This window comes from Diabrotica virgifera, chromosome 3, assembly GCF_917563875.1.
Source record: "Diabrotica virgifera virgifera chromosome 3, PGI_DIABVI_V3a".
Lineage (NCBI taxonomy): Eukaryota > Metazoa > Arthropoda > Insecta > Coleoptera > Chrysomelidae > Diabrotica > Diabrotica virgifera.
The window spans coordinates 177,916,616-177,940,099 of NC_065445.1; the positions used below are offsets into that span (position 1 = coordinate 177,916,616).

General features: G+C 33.1%; 1 protein-coding gene across 1 annotated transcript in view; it reads left to right on the top strand.

Moving 5' to 3' along the window:
• The window catches only part of LOC126882226 (zinc finger protein 271-like), a 47,360-nt gene extending 24,490 nt beyond the window's left edge, over positions 1 to 22,870 (top strand). Inside the window, exon 3 of the mRNA XM_050647037.1 lies at positions 10,696 to 22,870. Within this exon, the coding sequence (XP_050502994.1) occupies positions 10,696 to 12,335 (1,640 nt within the window). The 3' untranslated portion in view covers positions 12,336 to 22,870. The remainder of the gene's footprint in view (positions 1 to 10,695) is intronic.
• The last annotated feature ends 614 nt before the right edge of the window (positions 22,871 to 23,484 follow it).

Sequence of the window (23,484 nt, forward strand, 5' to 3'; positions counted from 1 at the left end):
ATACATTGACATTATATTGATTGTTTCCCACCTTTAGACGTATCAAAGGAGTATGTCAACTAAAACTGTCACTTGCTCTAAGACCAGTTGAGCTATGAAAATGAAATTTGGTGAGTTTTAGGAGGTAGTTATTACGAATTTTTTGACATACAATTTAGAATTTTGTATTCATCATTGGCGCGCCTACGGGAAATGGTCTGAATTTTTTTAAAGAAAAAAATAGTACGCCACTGAGATATTTCGAATTAAAAATTATTTTTAAATTCCACATCTAATTTATGATAAAAAACCTTTCTCGCCTTTTTTCATATGATGCACCGTTTGTGTGCAGAAAACTAAAACATCTTGGCGCGTATTTTCAATTTATTAATACATCATCAATAACTATCCAATATAATAATACTAAACTAGAACAATAACAGAAAATATTACTAATAAGATTTCAACTAGGTGCAAAGCTGCAAGAAATGTTTAAAATGATCTCCTTTACAGATAACAGAAGAATTTTATATTCATCATTAGCGCGCGTACGGGTAATAGGCTGAATTTTTTGAAGAAAAAAATAGTACTCCACTGAGATATGTCAAACTAAAAATCATTTTTGAATTCCTCGTTCAATTTACGACAAAAAATCTTTCTTTCCTTTTTTTCATACGAGGCGCCGTTTTTATACAAAAAAATAAAACATCTTAACGCTTACCAAGTAATTGAGGTAGTTTCCATATGCATAGAAACTTAGTTCAAATACTTGGTAAACATTAAGATGTTTAATTTTTTTTGCATAAAAACGGCGCCGCATATGAAAAAAAGGCAAAAAAGATTTTTTGTCGTCAATTGAACGAGTAATTCAAAAATGATTTTTAGTTTGACATATCTCAGTGGCGTACTATTTTTTTTCTTCAAAAAATTCAGACCATTTCCCGTACGCGCGCCAATGATGAATATAAAATTCTTCTGTTACCTGTAAAGGAGATCATTTTAAACATCTCTTGCAGCTTTGCACATAGTTGGAATGGTATTAGTAATATTTTTTGTTATTGTTCTAGTTTGGTATTATTATATTGGATAGTTCTTGATGATGTATTAAGAAATGAAAAATATGCGCCAAGATGTTTTATTTTTCTGCATAAAAACGGTGCATCATATGAAGAAAAGGCAAGAAAGGTTTTTTATCATAAATTAGACGTGGAATTTAAAAATAATTTCTAATTCGAAATATCTCAGTGGCGTACTATTTTTTTCTTTAAAATAATTCAGACCATTGCCCGTAGGTGCGCCAATGATGAATAAAAAATTCTTAATTGTATGTCATAAAATTCGCAATAACTACCTCCTAAAACTCACCAAATTTAATTTTCATAGCTTAACTGGTCTTAGAGAAATAAATAAATTGGCAGTTTGAGATAAAAATTTCAACACCCCGTATCTCCGAAACTAAACATTTGCGGACATATGTTTATAGAGCAAACTGGCATTTATTTTTCATGTAGAATTAGCCCTTAAAATTTTGTGTGTGTGTGTGTGTTTATGTTTTATTGGCACTGGTTTAAGCAACCAACTGGCCAGTCAATGTGTTTTGAATTCTCTCTTTTACAAAATATATGCTTAGTATCTAAATTTAAAACTATTAGTACTACTGTTTTTTTTACTCTGTTTTTTTTATTATATTTTTTAACTTTTTTTTTATTACATTTTTTATTTTTTTTTTTTTTTGTATATTTTTTTATCGCGCTAAGACCTAAACCCGATTCAACCTCGCGGAGGTTTAGATCTTAGTAACTTTTTATTTTATTTAATTATTTTTTTTTTTAATTTTTTTTTTCTTTTTTTCTCAGAGCTTTAATTTTAAACAATTAACATGGTTGTACAAAATTTTATAAACATCTAGATTGTTTGATTGTAAAAGGTATATAAGATTAAAAGGAAATTGTACATTAACTTGAACTAGATTGGCAAAAAAGTTTGATATTTCAATAAAATGTAAAGGACATTCTAACAGCATATGTTGTAGATCAGCTAGCTCTCCACATAAACATTCATCATTATCTACAAGTCCTATTTCTCTTTTGTAGACTGGAGTCAGACAGTGATTACTTCTTATTCGACAAATAGTTTTGATAAAGCCTTTGTTGGAAACTTGATTAAACCATGTCTTGATGGGAAGTGGAGGCTGGATTTTTTTGTAATAATTTCCTTTGTCTGAATTATTGTATTGTTCCTGCCATTTCGTCCGTTTGATAGATCTCATAATAGAAATTATGTCTCCCATAGGAAGTTGATAAGTATGCAGAGTGAATTCCTTCGTTGTTGCTTTTTTAGCCAGATCATCTACTATTTCGTTGTTTTTTATACCAATGTGTGCTTTTATCCAACACAATATTATATTTTTGCCCGATTTCAAAGCTTCACTGTTCATTGCTATGATGTCACTGATGATATAATTTTCTGCAAAATTATGTACATTATATTTCAATGTCTTTACAATGCTTTGGCAGTCTGTAAATATAACATAATTGAGTTCTTTTTGATTAATACATATTTTGTATGCTTCTTTGATTGCAATGAGTTCAGCTGTGAAAATTGTCATTTTATCAGGTAATCTGTTGTTTATTTTTATACTTTTTTGTGGGTAATATATAGCATATCCAACTTTTCCTTCCATTTTTGAACCATCCGTATATAATTTCTGATAACTCCCCCAGTTTTTTTGTACACACTGAAGGTGGTCTATTTTAGTAAGGAAGTCTGTCGCACGAATATTACTTAAATGACAGTTAACTGGAGATAAATAATCTTCATAATTTAGCTTTCGAGACTAGCTTTGTTCAATTTGGTGTATGTCGCCAATGGAATTAGAAACGTTGAGGAAGCTTTCCACAACTAAAAGCAGTTTCTTTTTTTCCCAGTAATATTGAGTTAGGTATGAGGTGGTTAAATGAACAATTTTATTTAATAGCAGTTTATCGTTAATTTTTATTTTATTTTTTTTAGCTTAAAATTTTCCATACTTATTTACTAACACCCTGTATTTAATGATTTGTAAAAAAAATTGAATCAAAAAGAAACGATTATTTTCATTTTTGTTATACCATACTATGTATTAGAGTACAAAATGACACGTTTCATATGGGTAATCTGCGATGCATTATTGGAATATTTTCCTAGCGTCTCCGTTTGGTACTGAGTACATCGGTTAACAGATTACTTGATTCGTTGTCGAAATTCTTTTTCACTCATTTGATCGTTCTCCGTTAGAGGTCAGGCTAACCATACTCCGGTGTAAATAATTTAATACTATTTGCACCATCCTTTCGGTTCGTTTTGATCCAAATCAGTCTTCTTGCAAAGCCTCTTTGAAAAGGGATAGATTCCGAAACATCGGTGTCAGAGGATGGCATGAGACTCGAATTGAATCAAGACCAGACGATAATTTTATTTTTTTTTATAAATACCTTAGCTGGCATGAAACTCAAACTACAGACAAACAAATTCAACCCAACAAACTCGATGATTAGTAAAATTAACCGAACTTATTGCACATAAGTTGTTATCTATTATCTATGTCTTTTATGTGGTGTTTGGATTTATCTTTTTTATGTCTTTTTTTTTTGGTTTTTTATCGGAACTCCCTGAAGGAAAATGTCTAGATCCGCCACTGCTTATGAAGTGCCTTCTCAACACAAGTTTTCTCACGTTTTCACGCATGCAGAATATAAACCTGATCTCAGCAACAGCACCATTTGATTTTCAAAAAAACGCTGAAATATAATTAAAAAAAATGAAGACCCGAGGCACTGATATTTGCTGCATCGACAATACCTAAAATATCACGTTATTACATTGAAAATCTGAATATTACGCATTATTTTTAAGACTTTAAGAAAAAAAATCATCAAATACAAAGAGCTATGGCACAATTAGATTCGATCCAATGTTTTGCACAATAAACCTTATTTGAATGGGTGATGAACTGTGGGTACGTGTGCTCATACCAGTCAGTGGGTTTTAGGCTTTACAAGACATTAACCCAATGTTAAGTATCCTGATAGGTCGCTAATTAACACGACATCTGATGCATCTAACTGAAATCAGCAAAATCTTAACATACTCGTACAGATAGTCGAAGACGACAAACCCGATTTTTCGATAAACGATTGTAATAATTAATATTTCGCCTTTACTGACTACCAAGTACTTTGTGTTTTTCGTATTGAGATCAAATCCATGTTCTGTACTTATATCTGATATGCGGGATATTATTCTTTGCAAACCATCTAAGCTAAGCTATTTGAAAAAACTACTGCTTCGTCGACATATCTAATGTTTTTTAAACGCACTTTGTTCTGCATGCGTGAAAACGTGAGATGTCTTGTGCTACTCTAGCAGCACTTGTGGTTGTTCCTTAGTTTTCTGAAGGCGCTTTAGTAACAGTGACAGAACATTTGCTTTGAAGGGAGACTTCCAATAAAACACCAACCAAAAGACATAAAATAGATAAACCCAAACTACATAAAAGACATAGATAATAACTTAATATGCAATAAGTTCCCTTAATTTTCCTAACTGTCGAGTTTATTGGGTTGAATTTGTCTCTCTGTAGTTTGTTTCATGTCAGAAAATATATTTTTTATGTTTCAACAATTTTTTCTTTAATTCTGGAAATTCTTTAATTTTTTCTTTCTTTCTGTTTAATTTCAACAAGCGTGTTGCGGGGGCACTTCCCCCTCTGTTCAATAGTTTTTTAAAGATAAGGCGGAACTGCAGCTATGCTGGTATTGGATACGTGTGAGGCATTTATGAAAACATAATACCTAATTCTTATGTCGCTCTAGCAGCACATTTTCTATAACACTTCTTTAGTTTTCTGATGACTTTTCGGAGGTTTTCTGAATACTAAAATACGATGCATTTATTTTTGACCACGAATTCATATGTAATACGCAAATGTGCGTAACGAAAATGAGTCTACCTTCTTTCAGTAACAAATATTTTCGATCTCTTGACCGTGATTTTTTAGTGCACTTAACGTAAACCGAGCACCTTAATCCAATAACTTCGGAAGGCTGTAGCTTCAGAATAATAGTTTTTCAGACCTAGGTCCACTGGACTTTTTTAATCTATGCACTGAGAACTATCATTGATCGAACTTTCGTTAAATTTGACCGTGGTCACTTTTGTGGTTTGAGCTCCCTGTGATTTGCTAAACTATTTGTGTCACTTTCTTCGGCATCTTTTTTATCTATAAATTGATATATTTAATTATCATCATCACCTGAACTGTTTTCAAAGTTTGGGGTTTACTTTATTTATTCTCACGTTGTTACATTTTGTTTCTTTACGCCGTTTCTGCATGCAAAGCTTTATAGTTTGATTTTTCAACGTAGAATGACGTAAACACTTCTGTTGTATGTAGGTATAAATACAGGGTGTTTCATTAATAATTGTCCATATAGTAAGTGGAGAAACCTTATCACAAAATACGAAGATTTAACCTAAAACACTTAAATAAAATGTGGTTCCTTACTGAGTTACAGGGTGTTTTATCTAAAAATTTAAAAACTATTTTTGCTCAGAATTTTAAAACTATTCGACATATCCTTTGCATACTTGGCAGAAAGTGCGACTACTAGACACTCTACTAAATGATGATGAACAAACGTTTCTAGCTACTATCAGAGGCGTACCACAGGGGATGGTGAATGGTTGACCCTTCTCAAATTCTACGCCACTGGAGGAATTACTATTTTAGTGCCATTTTTAGATTCTACAATACTTTCTACGTAAATAATATACTCTTCATTGGTAACGATAGTCATTAGTTTTCGAGATATTTGAAGTTAAATATGATACGGCACAGTTATTTTGATTAATTTTTATGATATGATTCATATGATTAAAATTTAAAAATTATTTGTACTCAGTACTTTAAAACTATTTGGCGTATCCTTATCATACTTGGCAGAAAGTGTAGGTACTGTACACCCTACTAAATTAAGATTAATAAACGTTTCTAGCTACTACCAGAGGCGTACGACAGGGGATAGTGGCTGGTTGACCCTTCCCAAATTCTACGCCACTGACTAAATTGTTATTTTAGTGTAATTTTTGGATTTTGCAATAGTTTTTATGTAAATAATATACTTTTCATTCGTAACGATAAAATGATTAGTTTTCGAGATATTTGAAATTAAAAATGAAGCGACACAATACACTGATCAAAATAACCGTGTCGTTTCATTTTTAACTTCAAATATCTCGAAAACTAATGACTTAATCGTTACTAATGAAGAGTATATTATTTTCATGGACAGTATTGGAAAATCCAAAAATTAAACTAAAATAGCAATTTTGCCAGTGGCGTAGAATTTGGAAAGGATCAACCATTCACTTTCCCCCGTCGTACGCCTCTGGTAATATCCACAAACGTTTGTTTAACATCATTTAGTAGCTTGTACAATACCTATACTTCCTGCCAAGTATGAAAAGGATGCGTCGAATAGTTTTAAAACGCTGAGCAAAAATAGTTTTTTTAAATTTTTAGATAAAACACCCTGGAAGGAACTACATTTTATTTAAGTGTTTAGGTTAAATCTTCGTAGTTTGTGCTAAGGTTTCTCCAGTTACTATATGGACAATTATTAATGAAACACCCCGTATATGAATTTATTAAAAATTCTTTAAAATCTGTCCACCAGATTTTGAAAATTACAAAATACAAAACGTTTTCGGTCTAGATTGACCATCATCAGTGTGAACGTCCGGTGTACAAGTATTTGGAACTAACCAATTTATTAGCTGTAAAAACCTCTAACTTACATTGTTGGTATATTTAACATTATAAAGTCGTATTCTTCTTAACGTACCCTATTAGGTCCCCTTGACGTTGGCGATTAACATGGCGAAACTGTCTCTGTCTCGAGATAATCTAAATAGTTGCTCTGATTTCTTTATGCCTATCCACTCTCTGATATTCTTCAACCAAAAGGCATGTTTTGTACCAATTCCTCTGCGTCCTTCGATTTTACCCATTATAGTAAGCCGAAGAATATTATATCGGTCTCCCCTTATTACGTGTCCAAAATAGGATATCTTTCTACATTTGATATTATCAAGCAGCTCGCGAGCAGCATTTGCTCTCTTAAGGACTGCCACATTTGTCAGCATAGCCGTCCATGGTATTTTTAGTATACGTCTGTGCAGCCACATTTCAAAGGCCTCCAAACGATTAATGGTGGATATTTTTAATGTCTATACTTCGACACCGTATAAAAGGACTGACCAAATGTTACTTAATGAAGTTATCATTACAGAAGAATGACCTCATTTTTAAAAATGTTGTGCAGGCTATCTTGATTCTACATTTTAACTCTTTATCCGAATCTAGTTTTTCAGTAATATGGCAACCAATATATTTAAAACTAGGTACTCTTTTAATTATATGACCATCAACATATAACCGTGAATCTTGATGTGCCAAACGGCTAAACACCACGTATTTTGTCTTTGAACAGTTTATGTTTAGGCCAAACTCTCTTCCCGCTGCGACAATGGCATTTAAAAGACATGGCAATCCATTCATGTCATCACTTAAAATAACTGTTTCATAAATTGGCATATCTGATTGTATTTATCAGGATTCCATTAACTTTCACGCCTCATTAGAAATTATGCAGGGCTTCCTTAAATATTCTATCTGAATATAAATGGAATAACAGTGGGGACCGTTTACAACCCTGTCTGACACCTCTTTGAATTTTACATATTTCTGTTGATTTTCCATTTATGCAAGCTGTCGCTGTTTTGTACATTATAAAGTAAGCGACATTTAGTCGATGTATTAAAACGATGAAGTCGAGAAGTTGTATGATCAAATCCAAGACATCTTACAGAAAGTTAATAAACACGAAATTTTATATATTATAGGCGACTTCAATGCAAAAATTGGGAAAGGTCGACGAGGTCAGACTGTAGGTCCTTATGGTCTTGAACAACCTAACGATCAAGGACAGATATTGTATGAATTTTGTAAAGAAAACGATATGATCATTGCAAACACCTGGTATAGGTAAACTACCCAAGCGACGACTATAGATACACTTGGAAAGCCTCATTTGATGATGGCAGTAACCCTGAGTCTTCAAGGAATCAAATAGACTATAATATACTTGTAAATGAGCGTTTCCGTCAAAAAAGTCAATACATTTCCTGGGGCAGATATTGGATCTGATCATCAACCACTTGTAGCAGATATTAAACTAAGGTTAAAACGAATTCAGCGACAAAAACCAAAAACCAATGTACTTAACTTTGACGATATAAACATAAAACATAATATTAAAAAAGAATTTAACAATAGAATAAAAAACATCGGAAAACAACTAGAAGATCCAGAAGAACTATGATTATATGAAATCTCCACAAACAATGAATATAGAAAAAACTTAATCAAGAAAAATAAATGGATGACAGACATCTTGAAATTGATGGAACAACGTCGACTGATAAAATCTAATGAAACAGAATATAGACACCTGCAGAAAAGAATAAAAAAGGAGATCAAATTAGCCAAAGAAAAATGATGAGAGAAAGGTTCGACTAAATGGAGGATGTGATATCTAAACACGATTTATTTAATGTACACAAAAAACTAAAAGAAATAAGTATCATATTTAAAAAACGAGTTCCCTCTGTACTCGTTGATAATAATAATAAAATTATTGTAAATGAGCACGAAATAAGAAAAGAATGGCAGCTGTATATATCAGAGTTGTTTGAAGATGACAGGAATAATATTGCCGAATTCTACCAAAACTGTACTGACGGTCCAGAAATTATGATATGCGAGGTAGAACACGTATGTAATTCTAAAATTAGAAAAGCTTGTGGTCCAGATGATACACCAACTGAGTTGCTGAAACTAATAGAGGATGATAACATAAAAGTAGTAGTAAGACTTTTTAATTCAATATATTATAACACCGGAGTGATTCCCACAGATTGGTTCAAATCCATCTTTGTCGCAATACAAAAACACAATGCGAGAAAATGCTCAGAATATCGAATAATTAGCCTAATGAGCCACACTCTTAAAATTGTCCTAAGAATACTTCACAACAGAATTAGACGCAAATGCGAAGAAGATCTCGAAGATACCCAATTTGGTTTTAGGAAAGCTATGGGAACCAGGGAGGCACTTTTTGCGCTTAACATCCTATTACAGAAATGCCGTGACCAAAGAAAAGATGTATTTGCATGTTTCGTGGACTTCGAAAAGGCATTTGATAAAGTACAGCATGTAAAATTTATGCAAATACTGAAAAATATCGGAATAGATGACAAGGATATTCGTGTCTTTAAAAATTTGTACTGGAATCAAACTGCTATCATAAAAATTGGAGATAACTACACCGATGAAATCTCCATACAACGGGAGTTAGACAAGGTTGCATTTTGTCGCCAACATTGTTCAATGTTTACTCGGACCAGTTATTTAAAAATGCACTTGAGAGACAGCCATATGGAATAAAAATCAACGGGGAACTACTCAATGTGATTACGTTAGTAATTCTGTCAGATAATATTGAAGGTCTCCAAATTCTGCTTGATCGTATTCACGAGGTAGGAGAGGAAATGGTCATTAAAATAAACTCAAACAAAACCAAATTTTTAGTGTTTAGTCGTGACCCACATCCCGATGTAAAGCTTCAAATAAACGGAGTCCAAGTTGAGAAAGTTCACAAAATGACATATTTGGGAACTGTGATAACGGACCAACTAGATCCAGACATAGAAATAAAACGTAGAATAGCAATGACTAAAACTACTTTTATGAAAATGAAGTCATTTCTTTGCAATAATAATCTCAGTTTAGAACTAAGACAAAGAATGGTTAAGTGCTATGTTTGGTCCATACTTCTGTATAGTGCAGAAGTGTGGACGCTAAAAGTATCGATCATGAACATAATTGAAGCATTGGAAATGTGGATTCATAGACGTATGCTGAAGATACCTTGGACAGCAAGGAAAACTAATGAAGAAGTACTAAGGAGGGTCAACAAAGATAGAGAACTGCTAAAGACTGTTAAACATCGAAAAATGTCTTATCTAGGACATATAGTGAGGGGAAGTCGATATAACATATTACAACTAATCCTTAAAGGCAAAATAGAGGGCCGTAGAGGTGTAGACAGAAAACAAGTTTCTTGTTTAGAAACATTCGAGAATGGACTCAGATACCAAATTATTCCATATTGCAGAAGATCGAGAAGCCTTCGCAATGGTGATCGCCAATGTCGGATAATTCTGATATGGCACGTGAAGAAGAATTAAGATTATTGAAAAGCCATGTGGATGTAGCTTGCTCGAAAGATGCACGTAGTGCTCAGGTGAGAGGTAACAACCAACTCAAGGTGTCGCTTACTTTATGATGTTAAATATACCAACAATGTAATTTAGATGATTTTACATCTAATGAAGTGGCTAGTTCCAAATACTTGCACACCGGACGTTCACACTGATGATATTTTGTGTTTTGTAATTTTCCATTGCCTTGTGGAAAGATTTTAATTTTTTTTAATAAATTCCTATAGGTATACCTACATACAACAGAAGTGTTTACTTCATTCTACGTTGTCTTATCGAAGGTATACAGCCAACTACAGGTTTACCCTTTTTAAAGTTTGATTTTTATTTTAGGTTTACGTCAGAATGAGAATCAAATGAAATCCGAGGGATCTTTGGAAACATACACACGAGAAAATTCGTACAAGTGTGAAATATGTTTGAGGGAATTTACTGCATTCAGATATTTAAAAAGGCATATGCTAATACACACTGGAGAAAGGCCTTACAAGTGTAAAATTTGTTATAGGGAATTTAGTCAAGATGGAAATTTGAAAAGGCATTTAAGGATACACACTGGAGAGAAGCCTTCTTACAACTGTGAAATTTGTTTTAGGCAATTTAGTGAAGCAGGAAATTTGAAAAACCATTTAAGGATACACACTGACAAAAAGCATTACAAGTGTGAAATTTGTTCTAAGCAATTTAATCGAAATCATAGTTTGAAAAAACATTTAAGAATACACACTGACGAAAAGCCTTACAACTGTGAAATTTGTTTTAGGCAATTCAGTGAAGCAGGAACTTTGAAAAACCATTTACGGATACATACTGGCCAAAGGCATTATAAGTGTGAAATCTGTTTTAAGCAATTTAGTCAAGGTAGACATTTGAAAAATCATTTAAGAAAGCATACTGGCGAAAAGCATTTAAGAATACACACTGACGAAAATACTAACAAGTGTGAAATTTGTTTGAAGCAATTTAGTCAACCAGGAATTTTGAAAAAGCATTTAATAATTCACACTGGCGCAAAACCTTACAAGTGTGAAATTTGTTCTAAGCAATTTAGTCGAGGTGACAGTTTGAAAAAGCATATAAGGATACACGCTGGAGAAAAGCCTTACAAGTGCGAAATATGTTTCAAGCAATTTAGCGAAACAGGAACTTTGAAAAAGCATTTAAAATTACACACTGGAGAAAAGGTTTACCAGTGCGAAATTTGTTCTAAGCAATTTAGTCGAGATGACAGTTTGAAAAAGCATTTAAGGATTCACACTGGAGAAAAGCCTTACAAGTGCAAAATTTGTTTTAAGCAATTTAGTGAAGCAGGAACTTTGAAAAGGCATTTAAAAATACACACGGGAGAAAATCCTTGCAACTGCGAAATTTGTTTTAAGCAATTTAGTAAAGCAGGATCTTTGAAGAAGCATTTAAAAATACACACCGGAGAAAAGCCTTACAAGTGCGAAATTTGTTGTAAGCAATTTAGTGAAAAAGGAATTTTGAATAATCATTTAAGAATGCACACTGGCGAAAAGCCTTATGGATGTGAAATTTGTTCTAAGCAATTTAGTCGAGATGACAATTTGAAAAAGCATTTAAGGATACATACTGGAGAAAAGCCTTACAAATGCGAAATTTGTTTTAAGCAATTTAGTGAAAAAGGAACTTTGAATAATCATTTAAGAATGCACACTGGCGAAAAGCCTTATAGATGTGAAATTTGTTCTAAGCAATTTAGTCGAGATGACAATTTGAAAAAGCATTTAAGGATACATACTGGAGAAAAGCCTTACAAGTGCGAAATTTGTTTTAAGCAATTTAGTGAAAAAGGAACTTTGAATAATCATTTAAGAATGCACACTGGCGAAAAGCCTTATAGATGTGAAATTTGTTCTAAGCAATTTAGTCGAGATGACAATTTGAAAAAGCATTTAAGGATACATACTGGAGAAAAGCCTTCATCATCATCATGGCATCTACACTCCTAGCGGAGTGATTGCCGCCCTCTTTGAGCTCTTCCGATTCGTTTGTCGCGGTGAATCAATCCGCAATAACATTTTCGTTTTACAATTGGTTGTGTGACTTGGCATCTTCTACAATTTTCCTCCATTCGTTCCTGTTTTTGCTTCTGGTTACCCATTCTCTGACTCCCATCTTCTTAAGGTCCTCCACTATCTGGTTCTCCCATCTAGTTTTGGGTCTTCCTCGTGGTCTGCCTGATATGTACAGGTCTCCATTTGGAAATTTTCTTGATAACGGCTTCTGGATTCCTCCTTTCTATATGTCCCATCCATCTGAGTCTCTGTGGCTTGATAAATCTGACGATGTCTTCCCCTTTCAGAAGTTCTCTTACTTCGTGGTTCATGAGTTTTCTAAATTCAATATTACCTAAGTTTAATGGTCCTGCTATCCTCCGAATTATTTTCCTTTCTAGGATCCTCAATCTTTCTTCCTCTTTCTGTGTCAGACGCATTACTTCAGCACCATATGTGATTACTGGTCTAATTGCTGCTTTGTATTCTGAGTAAGCTTCTTATCTTTGAGGAAGTTACTGTATTTCCAGTAGGTTCTGTTTCCTGCCTGGATTCTTTCATTAATTTCGATACTTCTATCATTAGTTCCATTAACTGAGACTTCAAGATATTTAAAATGTTCTACCTTTTCATATTCACCAATATTTAAGCTTATCATATTAACTGGGTTATTTTCTTGAGCATATTAGGTATTTTGTTTTGTTTTGATTTATTTCTAAACCCCTTTTGGATGCTTCTTTTCATAACTTCGTAAATTCTTCCTTTAAACTGTTTAGGTTTCTGCTAATTAATGCTATGTCGTCAGCATACGCCACAAGTTGCGACGTCGATGTTATAATCGTGCCTTTTATTTCTGTAGCTCTTTTTGTTCCTTCTATAGCGACATTAAATAGTGACGTTGATAGGGAGTCGCCTTGTCGTACTCCACTTGCTATTCCTATATTTTGGGTGATTCCGTTATCTGTAATTATTGCCGCAGTCGATCCTCTCATTGTTATTTTCGTAAGCTTTATAAGTTTCATTGGTATATTTAGGTTTTTCATGTCTTCTATTAGGTCGGGTCTTGTTAAGCTGTCAAAGGCTTGCTTGAAGTCTATGAAAAGGATGTGTAAGTCGATATCATGTTCGTAGCATTTCTCAATTGACTGTGATTATGTGAACTGCGTCTATTGTTGACCTTCCCTCCCTAAATCCGTGCTGGTAGTCTCCTATTTTATTTTCAATGTGTTTTGAGAGTTTTTGTCTAATTAATGATGTTAATATTTTGTAGCAGCTGTTTAACAGTGTTACTCCTCTATAGTTGTTACATTTTGTGGTGTCCCCTTTCTTAAGGATCGGAAATATTCATCCACTTTTCCATTCTTCGGGCATTCTTTCTTCTTCCCAAATCCTTATTATTAGGTCGTATATTTTCCGTTGTAGTTCTTCTCCCCCTCGTTTTCTTAGCTCATTTGGGATTTCATCTGGGCCCGCTGTTTCTTTACCAGTCTTTTGCGGGCCCGTCTTTTGTTTTAGATTTCTTATCACATGTAAAAAGTCCTCATATGACGGCTTGTCGATTTCGATTTCATCATCAAGGTCTGTTTCTTCTGTATATTCGAGAGAACTTTCTCTCGCCTTAAATAACTCTTCGTAGTATTTCTCCCATATTTTGGCATCAATTTGGATCCCATAAGCAATTTAATCGGGATCAGAGTTTGAAAAAGCATTTAAGAATACACACTGACGAAAAGCCTTACAACTGTGAAATTTGTTTTAGGCAATTCAGTGAAGCAGGAACTTTGAAAAACCATTTAAGGATACATACTGGCAAAAGGCATTATAAGTGTGAAATCTGTTTTAAGCAGTTTAGTCAAGGTAGACATTTGAAAAATCATTTAAAAAAGCACACTGGCGAAAAGCCTTATAAGTGTGAAATTTGTTCTAAGCAATTTAGTCAAAATAACAATTTGAAAAAGCATTTAAGAATACACACTGACGAAAATACCAACAAGTATGAAATTTGTTTGAAGCAATTTAGTCAACCAGGAATTTTGAAAAAGCATTTAATAATTCACACTGGCGCAAAACCTTACAAGTGTGAAATTTGTTCTAAGCAATTTGAAAAATTATATAAGGATACACGCTGGAGAAAAGCCTTACAAGTGCGAAATCTGTTTCAAGCAATTTAGCGAAACAGGAACTTTGAAAAAGTATTTAAAATTACGCACTGGAGAAAAGCCTTACAAGTGCAAAATTTGTTGTAAGCAATTAAAGTGAAGCAGGAACTTAGAAAAGGCATTTAAAAATACACACGGGAGAAAAGCCTTGCAACTGCGAAATTTGTTTTAAGCAATCTAGTAAAGCAGGATCTTTGAAGAAGCATTGAAAAATACGCACCGGAGAAAAGCCTTACAAGTGCGAAATTTGTTTTAAGCAATTTAGTGAAAAAGGAACTTTGAATAATCATTTAAGAATGCACACTGGCGAACAGCCTTATAGATGTGAAATTTGTTCTAAGCAATTTAGTCGAGATGACAATTTGAAAAAGCATTTAAGGATACATACTGGAGAAAAACCTTACAAGTGCGAAATTTGTTTTAAACAATTTAGTGAATCAGGACATTTGAAAAAGCATTCAAAAAAACACACTGGAGAAAAGCCATAGAAGTGTCAAATTTGTTTTAAGCAGTTTAGTGTAACACTAGTGAGCAAGTGATTGTAAAATCAAATACTGTAAGAGAACTTTGACGCCTTAATTCAAGTTACTAAAAAACTAACTGATAATTTGCCTGTTTTTATCGAGACATATGAATTATTAACAAAAATGACGGTTAATTAGACTATCTCACAAAAAAAATTGACGAGATCCATAAATTAAATAACCTGTTAAATCCTGAATATCTTTTAAAAGCTAGAAGACAGATGAAACAAGATATCTTCAATATATTGTCAGTTTTTTTCGGCTGTTCCAATGACACAATTCAGGTACAAGTCCAAGACTCAAATTCATCTGAGATGAAGTTAGGATTAGAGAGGCTCTCTTCAAACATCAGTGAAATATCTAAAATGTGTAATCTTTCCAACAAACTACCTACTATACCAACGAAGAAAGAGGCAAAAAAGAAATATAGTGGATGCCAAACTGAAGACACTCAGCATTTCGAAGCCAGTCCAGTCAAAAAATCAAAAATTGCAGAAGATAAATGTCACTTTGTCGTTATTAGCAACTTAACCCCAATATACACCCTTATACAAGTAGTTCACTACATTAAATAGAACTTAGGTATCAAGGAATATATTAGATGTTACGCCTTCCTTAAAGATGCCAACACAGCAACTGGCTCCTCATTCAAAATAGGTATAAAATCGAAAACATATATTGACTTATTATTTAATAAAGAGAAGAATAAGGTTGGCCTGGGCATCATTCGGAAAACTGTCTTATATTCTAAAGAACAGAAAATACCCGCAATACCTAAAAACAAAAGTATTCAATCAATGTATACTCCCTGTTTTAATATATGGCTCTCAGACATGGACGTTTACAAAAGAGAATATGGAAAAAATAGCAAAGACAGAAAGAGCCATGGAAAGACAAATGCTGAACATTAAATTATCAGACAGGAAAAGAAACGAATGGATCCGTAACAAAACAAAAGTGAAAGACGTCTGTACCCAAGTAGCAAAGCTTAAATGGAAGTTCGCCGGACACACCCTACGGCAGAAGGATGAAAGATGGACTAAGATGGTAATACATTGGAGACCATGGAACCACAAACGAAAAAGGGGAAGGCCACAGATGCGATGGTCAGATGACCTGAAGAAACACACTGGGTCAAAATGGATGCAAATTGCCCAAGATAGAGAGGCATGGAAGAAGGAAGAGGAGGCCTATATCCAAGGATGGATGTTTAGGGCTGATTAGATAGATAGATAGATAGATAGATAGATAGATAGATAGATAGATAGATAGATAGATAGATAGATTTAATAAAGAAATTTGGCCACCTGGTGTAAACATTAAATGGTCTACAGAATACTCATACTCCGAACCAACGACTTCATCCGAGGCAAACATGAATCCGAAGAACATCAGAAACCCGGTTAACTTGGAAAATCCAATTACCATTCCAAGCAACAACAAAAATGAAGTTGAAAACACAAATATACTTACAAATAAGCAGTCCATCACAATTTGCAAATCTAAAAATCATTTGCGTTCTCATATTAATTTCATTAAGAAAGATACTTTGCAATCATCCATAAATTTGGATCCTTTAACACCACCAAGAGTTAGATTAACCAATAAGTGGAACAGTCGATATCTTCTAGCAAGATTAAGGGAACCGGATATCTTAAAAGCAATTAAGCTACATCTTGCTGTTCTACACGATTAACCTGCTTCAGTATTTTATGATGGATATACCAACAGTAGCGTTAAACTATTTTTGGCTTCCGACGGACTATCTACTAAGGCTGAAGAACTACGAAAAATTCTTCTAAAATTTAACGATGCCTATGGAATTGGTCCAGCTGAGGTGGAAGCTGATCTTGCCGCTTTTAGGTCCTTTCTCACTTCAGAAAGAATTATCTCTCTCGTTCCATCCCTCCTTGTGGAGTATTGGGCGCTTATGCGTTTCTTGGCCAAAAGTGTAAGATTGCTGTCTGGCCGGGACAGCGCATCTTCTTTTGTTTTTATTCTCTGGATAAATTGTGAACTAATTCCCTCCACTCTCTTCTATCTTTTGCTCTCTTTTTTGACAGAAAGAATTATACACCTGCAAAAATCAAGGGAATGTCGCCGAAATTATTGTTACACCAGCTCTCCAAAGCGAAATTTTTAAACAACACGATGTATTCTGAGGAACCAAAAACCTAAAATCATTTTAGTGATGTCAACTTTAGTATGGTTCTGATCAACATTCGTTCTATAAGAAATTAAACTGACGAATTATTTTTGTTTCTAGAGGAATTAGCATTTCCCCAGATATGTAGTTGCGGTTACAGAGCACTGGCTTGAAGTCAACGAGCCTTTTTTGTAGAAAAATATACCACAATTATTGCTAGGTATGATCGTCCAAGTTCAGCTCATGGGGACACTCAAATTATTTCTATAAATAATGATTTTTCTCTGATAACAAAATATGACTTTCTGTTAAATGAAGCCTTCTTTGAGTTTTCCTTAGTTTATAATAAAAATCTTAATCTTTGCATTATTTGCATCTATATATCACCTGACTCTTTCGTGGAACTATTTTTTCAGAACCTGCTAAATGTGTTGGATGACTTGCCTCATAAAAGCAGAAAAATTCTATGCGGGGACTTCAATATTAATTATGCTGCTGCTTGTGCTATCCAAATATTCTTGGTCAACATATTTGATTCATATGGTCTCTCAATGCACGTTAATTATCCTACAAGAATTACAAAAACTACATCTACCATAATTGATTATATTGTCTCAGATTTCTCACCCTTGATGTCTGCTCTACAATTATTAATGCGGAACTATCGGATCATGAAGCAGTTATATACGAAATTCTTCAGCAAACATTTCTCGAAAACCAGACGTTTAGGTAAGATTTTTTCCGCTCGGAATTTTCATAAATTCCAAAATTTATGTTTAACTTCTGACTGGCATTTTCCTTCTACGGACGTGGACTATAATTTTAGTGATTTTTTAGAGAAGCTTGTCTGTATCTTCAATAAAGCATTCCCTTTAATTAGAATTAAGCCAAAACATTGCAAATTCTGGTCTACCAAAGGTATTTGTATATCAGCCAAAAATATGCGTTCACTATTGTATATCAAGAAATTTACTAACAATGTCTGTCACTCAATATATCACCAAGTACAGGGTAACCTATCTAAAGCTCATCAAATCAGCTAAAAAAGCTTACTATCAAAATCGTCTGGGAAGCTCTAAAAGTGTTGCAAAAGAAACTGGGTCCATATTACACGATCTTCGAAATAAAACTCACGCAGCTCGAACATTTGCCCTTCCAAACCCTGAAAATCTAAACGAATACTTCGTAATGTGAGTAAAAATAAAACATCACCTATTCAACCGTAACAAGATTCCATTTCCTATCTCCCTAATTCAGGAATGGTCTCGAATTCATTCTTTATAAGACCAATCGATAAATCTGAACTGATCTAAACGATCAATGGTATCAAAAGCAACCGAGAATTCTTAATTACTGTACATACAGGGTGTCCCGGAAAATAGTGCGTTCCTTCAAGGTATGGGCTAAGTGCACCATTTAGAGCAAAAAAGTCTAATAAATTTTTTTTGTTAAGTCAACCGTTTTCAAAAAAATAATTTATTAATTTTAATGCATTTGATTAATGTCCACAGAAAAGCAAATACAGCCGGCAGCGCTGCGTTCCTTCTGTGCTAAAATAATTTTACTGTAACTCAACTATCATGAATCATCGATCATAGGCATAATATACATTGATAAAATACTGATAACAGTAATAGAAAAACAGCATAATATTTGTGTTTATTAAATATCTAATAAATAAGGTTTGTATAGTGTTTTAACTTACATAAAAATTTTTTATTACAATAAAGCTACGTCTTCAAGAAGCATCGATAGAACATGTTGCAAACATTTGAGTACCTGCATTTCTCCATTCAATCTTCTGGGAAGTTCGAATGGTTCAATTAGATGATTATAAAAAATATTCCCAGCCCACAAATTCATACTTTTGTCAACCACGAAAGTTAAACACACCATTCGTAAAAATAAACTTTATCTGCACATAACACTTTACACAGAAATTCGGGTTCTCTGAAGATCTTATTTTACTTGGAGGTAAATAGCCTTGCTGTAAATCTTGCACTAAACGTAATTAACATAATATCATGATACTCGCTATCGAAATCATGACAATATCACAACAATAGGATGTACCTATTCTGGGGTTACAGGTGATTATGATATGACTGTTTGTGTTTACAATTTGTATATTTTTATCTAAGCTGTGTCAAAATAAATAAAACTGCCGTGTTGCCAAATGTAAATTTTAGTAAAATACATTATTTTAATTTTTTGGGGCAACAGATGACTTAGAAAAAAAATTTATAAGAAAGTTTTCTTTTAAATGGTGGATTCTACCCACACCTTTAAGGAACGCACTATTTTCCGGGACACCCTGTATACATAGGCGTATCTTCAACGGTTTAATTATGCCTTCGACTTCGAATATGATTTGTTCCTGCTGTAGTAAATCGTATAAATCGAATTTAATGATAAAATGTTCCGTTTGCAATAGAATTTTTAGACATACCTGTGTGAATGTTAGCAATGTAGAACTGGAATTATTTAATGATAATGATAAAGGATTCGATTGGTCTTGTATGAGTTGTAGACAGGTTGGGAACCAAATAAAAGATCTGAAAGCATTAATTCTAACTTTACAAACTGATATTCAAGCACTTAAAAATTAAAACCAATCAATGAAGAATTCTACAAACATGTTGGTTATGGAAAAAGTCATTCAGGAAATAAATGAGCGTAGAAAACGCAAACGCAATGCTATTTTATTTGGTGTACCTGAGCAAAATACTCGGCTCTCTCCCAATAGTCGCAATGATAAGGACACACAGGAAGTCCAAACAATAATTCAAAGTATGAATACTAACGTGAATGTCAATGAACTCAAACTATTTAGGCTTGGTCAACCAGCACAAGGTAAAAATCGTCCAATCAAGATAACACTTAAAGATGAAAATGACGTCTCAGCATTAATCACACAATCCAAGGTTCTAAAAACTGGTATCTACAGCCATGTGTCAATTTCATATGATCGTACGAAAAAAGAAATTGCATACTACAAACAATTAAAGGAAGAATTAGACGCTAAGAACGCAAATAATACAGGACAATTTAGAATTAAATACTTGGACGGCATCCCAAAAATTGTTCCTTTAAACAGATAGGTCCCAGCAGTTCCTCAAGCCAAGATCTTCAGGTTTACTATCAGAATGTGCGAGGCTTGAATTCTAAGGTATTTGATTTTTACTCTAGTGTTAGTGAATGTGAATTTGATATCATTGCTTTAACGGAAACTTGGCTCAACTCCGATGTTATTAGTTCGGAATTGTTTAATGATGCCTATGAGGTCTTCAGGAAAGATCGAAAGTTCGATGTAGTTAATAAATCAACTGGTGGAGGTGTACTGTTGGCACTTAGTCAAACTTCAAATGTGTTGTTGTTGATGTATCAACTATTGATTTACATTTTCCACTAGTTGATTTGTTAATTGTGGAATGTCACATGTCACACAGGAAATAAAAAGTTTTATGTTGCAGTATTATATATTCCAGACAAATTAAAGCTAAATGATTTTGAATATTTTTTTGAAATGTTAGAGCAACTTGAATTATTTAATATGTGTGTACCAATATACAGAAATTATAAACGTCAATATCCTACATGGTACAATGCGGAAATAATTAGAATGATAAGTTGAAATCAAAAAATATCAAAAATTATAAGAAAACAGGGAATATACTTTATATGCATGAATTTAAAAGGTTGCGAAAAATAATAAAACAAATGATTAAAACTGAATATAACGCTTATCTTGAAAAAATTCAGACTAGTATTTCTAACGAATCTAATAATTTCTGGGCATATGTTCATGCAAAGAATAAAACTTCTAGAATCCCAGGTGAAATGTGTTACAACGGCGATACATTTAATAATCCTCACGATATAATCCATGCTTTTAAGATGTTTTTTGAAAAAGTTTATATACCTGTCGAAAACAATGCATTTGATAACCAAGAATGTAGAGATATCTATTTACACACTATTAATTTTAGCGAATTTCAAGAAAACGAAATTTTGGTAGCATTTAAAAAAATTAAAAATAAAATGACGTCCGGACCGGATAATATTCCAGCATTTTTAATCAAAGATTGTTCTCGGGTATTTGTAAAGACACTTCAAAAAATTTTTAACTTATCAATAAAAACGGGAACTTATCCCGAACTGTGGAAAAATGCAAAAGTATGCCCTGTATTCAAAAACGGAACGAAATCTGATGTATCCAATTACAGACCGGTATCTTTGTTATGCAATTTTTCAAAGGTTTTCGAAGTAACTGTATATAATCGTATATATCCTTCTGTTAGGGGATGGATATCACCTTATCAACATGGCTTTATAGATAAACGCTCTACTGTATCAAACTTAGCTGTAATAACTCAATATATTTCAGATGTTTTGGATGTACAAGGTCAAGTAGATGTAATATATACTTATTTTGCTAAGGCGTTTGACAAGGTTGATCACAAATATCTTCTCTTTAAATTATCAAATTTAGGATTTTCTGGAAACATTTTAAAGTTACTTGAAAGCTATTTAATAGGTAGGAGCCAATTTGTATCATATAATGGTTTCACATCAGAATTAATCTTTACTACATCCGGCGTTCCACAGGGATCAAACTTAGGTCCATTGTTGTTCCTATTATATATCAACGATTTATTTTTAGATATCAATAACAGAAAATTATGTTTTGCGGATGATCTTAAAATATACTGTGAAATTAAAACAATTGCTAACTGTATAGATTTGCAGAACGATCTAAATTATATAGATATTTGGTGTATAAAAAAGAAACTTTTTCTTAATGTCAATAAATGTAAAGTAGTAAGATATTCTAGGAAGGAAAATAAGGTTGATTTTAATTATGTAATTCAGGGGGTCAGAACTGGAAAAATGTAATAGCATTAAAGACTTACGGGTTATATTTGATTCAAAATTAACCCTTAATGACCATATTGAGCAGAAAGTATCTGATGCTATGAAAATGTACGGTTTTATCATCAGAAACTGTAGAAATTTTAGCGATATAAGACCGATTAAACTGCTGTATCTATCGTTAGTGCGAACAAAACTAGAATATTGTAGCTTAATTTGGTATCCTATTTATAGATGTTATATGCAACAGATCAAAAAGGTACTACGGAAACTTTTAAAATATTTAGCATTTAAGGTTGATGGAGTATATCCTGCTCATGGTTATGATTACGATTTGTTATGTAATAGGTTTGATATTGTAAGTTTAGAGTTAAGAAGAGTTATATTTTCGGTTTCATTTTTATTTAAGTTATTACACAACTGTATTGACTGCAGCGATATATTAGACCAAATTAGATTTAATGTGCCACGAATATCTTCCAGGTCAACTATCGTGTTTACTTGTCCACGCGCGAGAACAAACATGTTACTAAAGTCACCGATTTATGTTATGTGCGATAACTATAACAAAATATGCAACCATTGTGATATTTTTTCATGCTCAATTAATCATCTAGTTGATACCGCATTGGTTTATTTAGTACCTTAAATTGTTAATTTTTTTATTTTTTTTTATTTCTTATTTACATAGTTATTTGTTTAATTAAATTCTGATTGTATGCTAACTAAAAATTGTTCAAATTTTTACCCTAGAAATGGGAAACTGTTGGGTAATAAAGCTATTATTTATTTATTTATTTAAATCATCCTGTAGTACTGATCCCACAACCCATTACTGACTATCCATAAAAATCTTCTCAAACCTCACAGGAAATGTGTTAGAAATCCTTGTCTCACTAACTAATGATTCCTTTGAAAAAGGTAAATTTCCAGAGTGCCTATAAAGACAGCCATTATTATTCCTCTTCATAAGGGTGGTGAATAATCTAATGCCTGCAACTATAGACCTATTGCCCTACCACCGATACTCTCCAAAATTATTGAGAGGCTCATCAAAACCCGACTTATGTCCTTTCTTTTTGAAAACAACATTTTATAACAAAATCAGTTCGGCTTTTTAACTAATGTACTACTGATGCCATGTTTTCTGTACTTCATGAGGTTTACCAAGTACTAAACAATAATCTTTATACAGCCACTATTTTCTGTGACTATGCCGAAGCTTTTGATGGTGTAAAGCACGTCATTTTGATTAAAAAACTAAATTTCTGTGGAATTCGATGTACATATTTCTTTGAATTGGTTCCAATCTTACTTGGATAATAGGAAACAACTTCTTCTTCTTCTACGGCACTACAGCCCAAATTGAGCCTTGGCCTCCTTTATTTTTTGCCTCCACCCTT